Here is a 10,594-nt window from a genome sequence, read left to right on the forward strand (position 1 = left end):
CTAACCAGATCCCCAGAGCTCTTGACTCTAGCTGCGTGTATCAAAAGATGGCCTAGTCGGCCATCACTGGAAAGAGAGGCCCATTGGACTTGCAAACTTTATATGCCCTGGTACAGGGGAACGCCAGGGCTGAAAAGTGGGAGTGGGTGTGTATGGGAGAGGGTGGGAGGGTGTGGGGGACTTTTGGGATGGCATTGGAAATGTAAATGAGGAAAATACCTAAGAAAAAATTAAAAAAAAAAAAAAAACGAAAAGAAAGCAGAAAGAAAAGTGTCCTTGTACTCACTGACAGACATATTTTAAAGGTAGAAAATGACAACAACCTGTGCTCCTCGGGTATATTCGTTTCTTCTTTTGATGACCATCAAAATCAGTACAAATGAGGATTCTGCATTCTTTTCATGGCCTCTTGACATGCACACAGCCCAGACCAGGAACTGAATGACATCACCCAACACAGGACCCTTCAGAGCTTCCCAGAACGACATGTCTAACATGACAGGGTTCCTGCCTGAGTGTTAAAATCACTGAGTCGATCATTCATACCATCGCTCACGGTAACATTAGGATGAAATGAAAAGAGCCTCGAGGAAAAGGGCAGGACTGCAAGCATAGGAGACTGGACTCCTCCCTGAGGAAGAGGAAGGAACCCCACGTTGACAGATTACTGACTGGATGGCTGTGATACCACATGCCACAGACAGTGGTAGATTCGGGTATCATTTTCTTTTTTTTTTTTTTTTGTTTTTTTGTTTTTTTGAGACAGGGTTTCTCTGTGTAGCCCTGGCTGTCCTGGCACTCACTCTGTAGACCAGGCTGGCCTCGAACTCAGAAATCCGCCTGCCTTTGCCTCCCGAGTATTGAGATTAAAGGCGTGCGCCACCACGCCCGGCTTATGGGTGTCATTTTCTATTGGCAGAGTTAGATATTCTGAAAACTTTCAGGTAAAGTCAGACAGCCCCATGGGGTCAGGACAGAAAATAACAGAGAACAGTCAGAACACAAAGAAAGCTAACATTCCCTGGTAGTCAAGCAAGGCAGAAAGAATGCCCCACCCTAGCCCCTTGCACAGTAAATGTAAGCAGGATCCTGATCTTCAACACAAGTCATTAACAAAAGGATGCTAGTGAACTACTAGATTGGTAAGGTTTTAGGATTAGGAAGATATCAAGTGGATGGATTCCTGTCAGGTCACTGGTGCTCAGAACTGAGAGCAACAGAAGTAATTACTACACCCAATGCAGTATGCTTTAAAAGTCTTTTAAAAACAAGGGGTCTCATGTAGCTTAGGCTCCCCTGAGTTGGCTATGAAGGAGAGGATGACTTTGAACTCCAGGATCCCTGACTCCTCCCCAAAACACAGAGATGAATCACACAATAGGCTTTAGCTCACTTTCCTATCATAGGGTTGATTAATACAAAATATACGACTATTTGGAGCCTGTAAGGTTATATATGAGCACCCTGCTGTACCCTCTCTATGTTGTAAGGAATGTGTTTTGGTGTACAAGGTAGCATGTGATTTCTGACTTCATATGCTGTTATATTTTTGCTACTGATTAGCATCATTAACTAGGAAATGTTTATTCTAGATATGGTTGCAAACTCATTGAAAATTCCAGTAGATAGGACAAGGTTGTCTGAAGCCCATACTTCCTCCCAGGAGAGTTGAATGCTGTAAGTCAGGCTCCAGCTCTGGCTCACAAACACTTGGTTTGATTGAAGAGTGATAATATAAGCAAGATCACCTGAGATAGGGGGACGGGCTATGGAGGAGAAATCCTGAAACACACACACACACACACACACACACACACACACAAAAAAAAAAAAAACCTGTGTGTATTCTGTGAATGTAAAACTCTTGTGAGGAGTCTGTGGGTGCAGAGTCTGATGGCCAAGTGGAAGTTCACTGAGGAGCAGAGCCTGGAATTCTGCAGGTTCAGGGTTAGCTGTCTTACCTTGGGCTGGTTTTACCTTCAGGGACAGTCAGTCCTTGCCTCACTCTGTAGTGGAGCACACAGCTTGTGACAATAGATAAAAACCTCCCAGAATCCACTGACTAGGCAGAACATGAGCTTCTATCAATCCAAAAGCTAAAATCTCATCAGATGGTATCTTAGACATTGAAAATATCTCCAATGTCTCAGAGTACATGCCTATTTCAGACTCAAACAAATGTATTTTAAACTTTCCTTGGTCAATGACATTATTTGTTCTATACAATCATGAAACTGATTCCATGTTGGAGTATGGAATTTGGTTTAAACTATATCTATGTTCTCAGATCATGGCTACTCAAATAGCTCTGGACTAATCTATTCTCTTAACCCTTCAAGAGGAGAAATGTGCACTTTTGCATGAACATAAACCTACTATGTGTAAATCACAAGACCCCAAGTATTTATTTATATATTTATTTACTTATTTATTTATGTATATGAGCATTCTTTTGCTGACACATCAGAAGAGAACATCAGATCCAATTAGAGATGGTCAGGAGCCACCAAGTGGTTGCTGGGAATTAAACTCATGACCTCTGGAAGAACAGCCAGTGCTCTTAACCACTGAGCCATCTCTCCAGTCCTATTTTACAGCTTTTCAAATACAGTTGAAAAACTTGGAGAATTCTTTCTAAAACTATTAAGGGTGTGTCAGTAAACCTAAATGTCACAGAGGGACAAAGGAAAATTTAAGAGAGTTCAGACACTGCTGATAACTTGAACACATAGAAGAAAAGCACGTGAAGAGACAACAATGTACAGAGTCTGGCAGATTAGAGAGCAAAGTACAGATCCTGGCAGATTACAGAGCAATGCACAGAGCCTGGCAGATGAGCAGAGCCATTTCCCCCTTTCCTTTCAGACTTTCCAGCCCCATCCTGCGATCTCTTATCACACCAAGTCGTCTTTCACGTCTGAAAAGGAGTCCAAATTTTGGACACAACACATACTCAGAACTGTTGAGGTATTATTGTCTAGTGATGTTTAATATTTAGTGTAAAATCCTATTTATTTGGATTGTGCAAACACTGGTTCATACCAACTACAAGATTATTTTGTGGTTTTATAGTCATGTGTTGTCGCATTCAGGTCACAAAGGTGTCTATTAGAAAATCTTATTTGAATCAGGGCATCCATGAGTCTAACAATTCATTCCTAAGGAACAGGAACTAACATCCCACACAAGTTTGCCATCCCTCACAGAATTCTTGCTCCTTGGACACTAGTAACTTTAGGAAGCTGTTTGAGCTCAAACCAGGAGTAGTCTCCTGGACATAACATACAGAGGGTGCTGGATGTCCAAGTGCTCTGTATGTCCTGATAATATGACTACAGTCACGTGAGAACAGGCCAGTTAGGTAATGATGAGTGCGCTCCCGTCAGCATCTCAGGAACAGGCAGTCAGCACACCCAGCCTGCCCTTGCCATCCCGTTGTTTTCAACCGTCTCCCCTTCAAACCTGTGCCCAGGTTTTTAGGAAAAGTGAGGGAAGTGCAAGGCAGCTACCAGTAATGTTTAAGTATTATCAAATGTGAATGATGACAGGATCAGTGGAGACAGGAAAGTCAATAAGAAACATCAAACCAAACATAGAGGGAAATTGAAGAGCCAGTACACAGACCACTGTGATCCTAGGAACTCTGCCCCTCCTCTTGGGAGAGATTCACAGGAGGAAAGCAAGTGCTCAGAAAACACGGCCCAACTTAGGTCAGCACAGCATCTCCAGGTCAGCAGCTTCTTGCCTCACAACAAGCAAGAGCCAGCTCCCTCCGTGCCCTACCTGCCACCCTGCACAGCCCCTCAAACCTTAAAGATGGCGCTGCTCCCTGCACCAACCTCCATCTCAGAAATCCAGATGCAGCGCTGAGCAGGACAACTGCATACATTTGAGGAGTGAAGTTTGAAGAAAGAATAAGAAAGCACGATTCCAAGGGCCCTTTCTGATGACGTCACAAGGGACGGAACTACATTTCCCACAAGTCAGTTGGAAAGACTTCTAAGGACCAACAGAAGAGATCATGTGCATTGCCTTACTTGCAGCCCATCTGTGGGCAGCTGAAGTTGGAAAGAACCAGGCTGCAGCACTTGGGCAGCCACAAGGAAATTGGGCTTTTAAAAAAGTCTTTGGTCACAGCACGCGATGTTAGCCTGTGAGCTGAGTTTCACAGTAATGTTTATCTCATTTCCTTGTTATCTCTGCTAAAACATTGTGAGTTTAAACCACGGATCTTTGTTTGTTTGTTTGTTTGTATTTGCTTTTTATAAAACCACATATGTAATTATTAGAATCTTACTACCGAGTGGAAAATTCATGCTTTCATGGTTTACTTAAAATATGAAAAAGGAAGATAATGTAGGAGTGGGCATTATCTCTTCAAGATGCTATCGAAACCATCCTAGGTACTTAAGACAGAATTAGAAATCAAAGTGAGTCATGACCAAGTGTTTTCTGAGCACTTGCTTTCCTCCTGTGAATCTCTCCCAAGAGGAGGGGCAGAGTTCCTAGGATCACAGTGGTCTGTGTACTGGCTCTTCAATTTCCCTCTATGTTTGGTTTGATGTTTCTTATTGACTTTCCTGTCTCCACTGATCCTGTCATCATTCACATTTGATAATACTTAAACATTACTGGTAGTATTACTGGTACTGCCTTGCACTTCCCTCACTTTTCCTAAGCAGAACACTGAGATAGTTCCTCCTGGAATACAAAGGAATCAGAAATATGTTCATATCACTGTAAAATGAGGTCGATGTATTAAAGAAGTTAGACTGGAAACTTGGAGTATTGAGAATTCCATCTCTTTGTGGGAAGGTTTATTCCTGTGTAGTTCATGCTTGAGTTAAAGCTACAAATGGCATTACAGAAAAGACTTCATACTTCCCTGAGGCACAATAATTCAAAAGCAAGCTGTTTCAGCGCAGAGACTGTGCGAACTCCCTATCCAATTCATCTCTAGGGAGTGTGTTTGCCTAGGGATCAGAACAGATTCCTCAACTTAGAAAAACTAGAGTCAACAAGCAGTACATTCACCTGGACGTTTGATTGGCATATCTTTTACAATGAGGTCATGAGTGGTCTGTCCTCCCCCTGAAGGCTACAGTGAAGGGCATTGTCAGAAACCACAAGGAATTAACATTTCTGAGCAAAGTTAGTTTTCCAATATGTGTATGTGTTGAGGTTTGGTGTGTTGATATGTATTGTAATACTAAATTCTAAATTCGAAGGTCTAAGCTTACCATGGACCTCTTACATTTAAAAGGTTCTGTTGTGCAAACCTTGTTCCTTGATTGAAAACTATTAGTTAAATCAAATTGGGCACAGCCTATTACTGGAAGGACTAGAGGTAGGTGGCATTTGAGTTACCTGGTATGGGGTGGAAAAGAGAGAGAAGGAAAAGGAGGAAGAATGGGGGAAGAGGATGAGCTGCCATGGGGGGTGTACAATGCTGGGAGAAACATCAAGTACCTGAAGTACACCACTGGGAAGGTAGCAAAGAAAGCAGTTAGAAGAAGAGTAAATTAGAGGTTGAAGTCCAGTAGTTGTCAAAGCCTGATGAAATAACCTCGAGTCTGAGCCTAGTTTACTTGTAAGCTAGTCAGGGATAAGCCCTTATGAAAGAAAACATTTAATTGGAACTGGCTTACATTTTCAGAGAGTCAGTTCAATATCATCATGGTAGAAAGCATGGTAAGGTTTAGGCAGAAATGAGAGGTCTACATTTTTTCTGCAGGCAGCAGAAGGGGTCTGTCTTCTGGATACAGCAAGGAAGAGACTCCGGATCAAACTGGCCAGACTCGACCATATATATGAGATATCAAAGCCCCACCTCCTGACATGCTTCCTGTAGCAAGACTATATATACCTCATATGAGGCCATACCTCCTAACAGTACCACTTCCCATGGACCAAGCATGTTCAAACTAGCACTGTCTCCTTGTCACACAATAATCAAACCACTAAAGATTAGAATCAGTTCCTCAGGAAATAGACAAGACTATGTTTTCAATAAAAAGACGTAGACTGACTGAATGGATGCAAGGCAAAAAGACCATCCTGTGACCTATAAGAAATACACTTAAACTTCAGCTATCACCTCAGAGAAATGTTTTATAAAAATATTTTCCAAGCAAATGGACCTCAGATGTAAGCTGGTGTAGCTATTCTCACATGTCCAAAATAGAATTCAAACCAAAATTAATCAAAAACAAATTAACCAAATAGGGAGGAACAGTTTAAACTCATCAAAGGCAAGATCCACAAAGATGATATTTCAATTCTTAACATCCACATCACAAATGCAAGAACACTCATGTCTGTAAGAGAAACATTACCTGCATAATACCACATTGGCCCTAACCTCTTTGGAGAGTTCAATACCCCATTCTCACCAATTGTCAGGTTATCCAGCCAAAAGCTAAAAACAAAAACACCATAACTGACAAAATGAAAACAAATCGACCTGGAGGCTATCTACAGAACCTTTCGCCCCAAACCGAAAGCATATACCTTCTTTTCAGCTCCCATGGAACTTTCTCCCAATTTGAGTACATAGTTCGTCACAAAGCAACTCTTTCTAGGCACAAAGAAATTGAAATAATACACTAATTCTTTTCAGACCACCATGGATTAGACCTGAATTTCAATAAAAGAAAGAAACTCTTTCCTTTCTTTTCTTTCGGTTTTTTGTTTGTTTGTTTTGTTTAGTTTTATGAGACAGGGTTTATGTGTGTAGCCCTGGCTGTCCTGGAATTCTGTAGAAAAGGCTGGCCTCAAACTCAGAGGTTCAACTGCCTCTGCCTCCCAGTGCTGGGATCAAAGGCGTGAACCATCACACCCGGTTCAAAAGAAACTCTTAAGTCTAAAGGGAAACTAAACAACTCTCTCCTGAACAAAAATAGATTTTCAAAGAACAGCTAAGGCCAATAATCCTTAATTATTCCACAACAATAGAAATAGATAAAACTTTTCCAAACTCATTTTATGAAGCTACAGTAACCCTGATACCCAAACCACACAGAGAGTCAATGAAGAAATAGAATTGTAGATTACCAATATAAACATAGATGCAAAAAAAAAATACTCAATAAAGTTCTTTCAAAGGCAATCTAGGAACACATCAAAGATGTTATACAACATGACCAAGTAGGCTTCCTCCCAGACATGAAGGGAAGTTTCCAGATTAAAAAAAAAATCAGTTAGTGTAATGTACCATATAAACAAATTTGAAACCACATGATCATCTCATTTCACACCAAAAAAAAAAAAAACCTTTGACAAGATTCAACACAACTTAATGATAAAAGACTTGCAAAGAGTAGAGATACAATGGACATAAGTAAATACAATGCAGGTGATTTACATCAAGCCTTTAGTCAATGTCTTACTCAGTGTTTATATTCTTGCACAAAATATCATGACCAAGAAGCAAGTTGGAGAGTAAATGGATTATTCAGCTTACACTTCCACATTGCTGTTCATCACCAAAGGAAGTCAGGACAGGAACTCACACAGGGCAGAATCCTGGAGGCAGGAGCTGATGTAGAGCTCAGTTTGATGGAAGGTGCTGCTTTTGTTAGACCTAGTGGGGAAACCTCCACCCAATTCCCAATTCGGCGTGCACCCAAAAAATCTCGAAGGATCATCTCTTAATGTAATTACATGAGGACGTTTAATAACGGAGCTCCAGACGGACATGCATCCCACACAGGAGATAATGGATGTCGGCCACGAGGCTTAAAAGCTAGGGGTTTTTATGGGGTAAGGAGCTTAGGGTGTGGAATTCAGCATAGTGACACACTATTGGCTTATTTAAACATTAACAGAAAGATTACATGTCAGCAAAAGGGCATCAGGACTTTGTTCCTGTGGGCTGGGGGCTTATCTTTGTTTACATAGCAACCTGTTGATGTATGACTTTACCAGGTATCAAGGGGCAGTAGACAGAGGGCACCAGGCAACATACCATCAATTTTTTAAATAACTCATTTATTTTATGTACATGAGTGCTCTACCTGCATGTACCCCTGCATACCAGAATACGGAAACAGATTCCATCATACATGATTGTGAGCCAGCATGTGGTTGCGGGGACTTGAACCCAGGACAGCACAATTGAAAGTGCAGCCAGTTCTCTTAATTGCTGAGCCATGTCTCCAGCCCCATGAATTTTCTTATGCTTTGAAAGTTGTGAGGGATAATGGAAGGCTTTGCCACATACTTCACACTTGTAGGGTTTATTTCCTGTATGAATTACCTTGTGTTTAGAAAGTATTGATGGAAAATGGAAGGCCTTGCCACATTCTTCACACTTGTAGGGTTTCTTTCCTGTGTGAATTCTCTTGTGTTTAGATAGTGATGATGAAAAGTGGAAGGCCTTCCCACACACTTCACACTTGTATGGCTTCTCTCCTGTATGAATTATCCTGTGTTTAGATAGTGATGATGAAACTTGGAAGTCCTTGCCACACACTTCACACTGGTATTGTTTTTCTCCTATATGAATCGCTTGTGTTTAGAAAGTAGTGATAGTTAATGGAAGGCCTTGCCACAATACTCACACTTGTAGGGTTTTTCTCCAGGATGCATTCCCTTGTGTATTAGTAGTAATGATGGGAAGAGAAAGGACTTTCCACATATTAACACTTGTATGGTTTCTCTTTTGTACGAATTTTCTTATGCTTAGAAAGTCTTGAAGGATAAATGAAGGCCTTGTTATATACTTGACTGTTATAGGGATTCTCTCCTGTATGAATTCTCTTATGTTTAGAAAGTAATAATGGAATGCAGAAGGCCTTGCCACATACTTTACACTTGTAGGGTTTTTCTCTTGTCTGAATTATTTTGTGATGAGAAAGTTTGAATGGAACATGTAACGCCTGGCCACATACGTTAGACTTGTAGGGTTTTTCTTCTGTATGAATTATCTTGTGTTTTGAAAGTGATGACAGAGAATGGAAAGCCTTTTCACATACTTCACACTTGTATGGTTTCTTTCCTGTATGCATTTTTGCATGGGTAGAAAGTCTTGAGGGATAATCGAAAGCCTTGCCACATACTTCACACTTGTAAGGATTCTCTTCTGTATGAATTATCTTGTTCTTAGAAAGTAGTGATAAAATGCGGAAGGCCTTCCCACATACTTCACACTTGTATGGTTTCTCTCCTGAATGGATTTTCTTATGGTTGGAAAGTCTTGATTTATAATGGAAGGCTTTGCCACATACCTCACACTTGTAGGGTTTTTCTGTTGCACCTACCTCGTCTGGCAAGGAAAACGCAACACGGTCGGATTCTTCTCAACAGCTTTATTGCAGGAATGCCTCAATGCTATGGGAATCCTGGGAACCCAGGGAAGACTACTTATATACACCCCAGTACAGGGAAAAGCTTGGTGTCCTCCTGGGATTGGTCAGTCTGCCGACACCTTAATTTGCATGCACCCGCTCTGGAGGGGTTGGCGCCAGATTTGGGCTAGCGCCTGCGCAGTGGTGTTGTTTACAGCCACGATGTACAGGAAACCAGCGCCATCTTTTAGGCATCGGCTGCCTACATCTCCCCCTTTTTTGTTTAATAATATGATGCTGGACTAGGTCTGGGCAAGTCTGTCCATCGGCCATGGCTACTGTCTTAGGTCGATCCTTTCATGTCACAGCCTTACCCGTCATAGGGGTACCCTATCACCTCCAGGCCCCATGTCTTAGGTTGGTCTGTGCATAAGGAAAGTTGCCCGTCACTGGATACCGTGGATCTTTGTGACTACAACTGCTAGATGACCTGAATTCTTAATTTTTTAAAGAGGCCAGTTAAACATTGGAAGATGTGCCATCTTTAATCGCCATCAATGCTTGGTAGACCATTGCCTTATAATGAGCGTGCTTAAGTTTGAGTCGACACAATAGCCATACAAAAGCCACAACCCAGGAGGACCACTGCCCACCAGGCCAACATTCCTGCCCATTCCTTAAAGAATGAGAAGGCGCACTTCCGGCCTGACCAGCACCAGGGTAGCTAGAGCGCAGGGTTGGCTGACACCCGCCAGCTACCCACGACACCCGCCACAGGGTTTTGAGACTTCTGGTGAGTGGAACACAGCTTCTGCTCCAGTCCAATCACGCGGGACCTGAGACTACTTAGGTTGGGGGGCAGAAATCCGGCCTGAGTAGGGCCACAGGCCTCTTAGGGTCTGACCAGCACCGGGATAGCTAGAGCACAGGGTCGGCTGACACCCGCCAGCTACCCACGACACCCGCCACAGGATCTTGAGACTTCTGGTGAGTGGAACACAGCTTCTGCTCCAGTCCAATCACGCGGGAACTGAGACTGCTTTGGTTGCGGAAGCAGAAATCCGGCCTGAGTAGGGCCACAAGCCTCTTCCAGTCAGAACAGCACCGGGGTAGCTAGGGCAAAGGGTCGAATGACACTCGCCAACTACCCATAACACCAGCCACAGGATCTTAAGACTTCTGGTATATAAGATACAAGATACTTCTGGTATATAAGATACAAGATATAAGATACAATTTGCTAAACGCATGAAACTCAAGAAGAATGAAGACCAAAGTGTGGACACTGTGCCCCTTCTTAGAATTGG

The 10,594-nt window shown here is 42.3% G+C and overlaps 1 protein-coding gene across 1 annotated transcript in view; it reads right to left on the reverse strand.

Moving 5' to 3' along the window:
* The window catches only part of LOC110308537, a 58,243-nt gene that overhangs the window by 22,121 nt on the left and 25,528 nt on the right, over positions 1 to 10,594 (reverse strand). The window contains 4 exon segments of the mRNA XM_029468233.1: positions 6,336 to 6,418; positions 8,016 to 8,508; positions 8,511 to 8,642; positions 8,645 to 9,255. Of these exon segments, the coding sequence (XP_029324093.1) occupies positions 6,336 to 6,418; positions 8,016 to 8,508; positions 8,511 to 8,642; positions 8,645 to 9,255 (1,319 nt within the window).

This window comes from Mus caroli, chromosome 13 (genome assembly GCF_900094665.2).
Source record: "Mus caroli chromosome 13, CAROLI_EIJ_v1.1, whole genome shotgun sequence".
NCBI classification, from domain to species: Eukaryota; Metazoa; Chordata; class Mammalia; order Rodentia; family Muridae; genus Mus; species Mus caroli.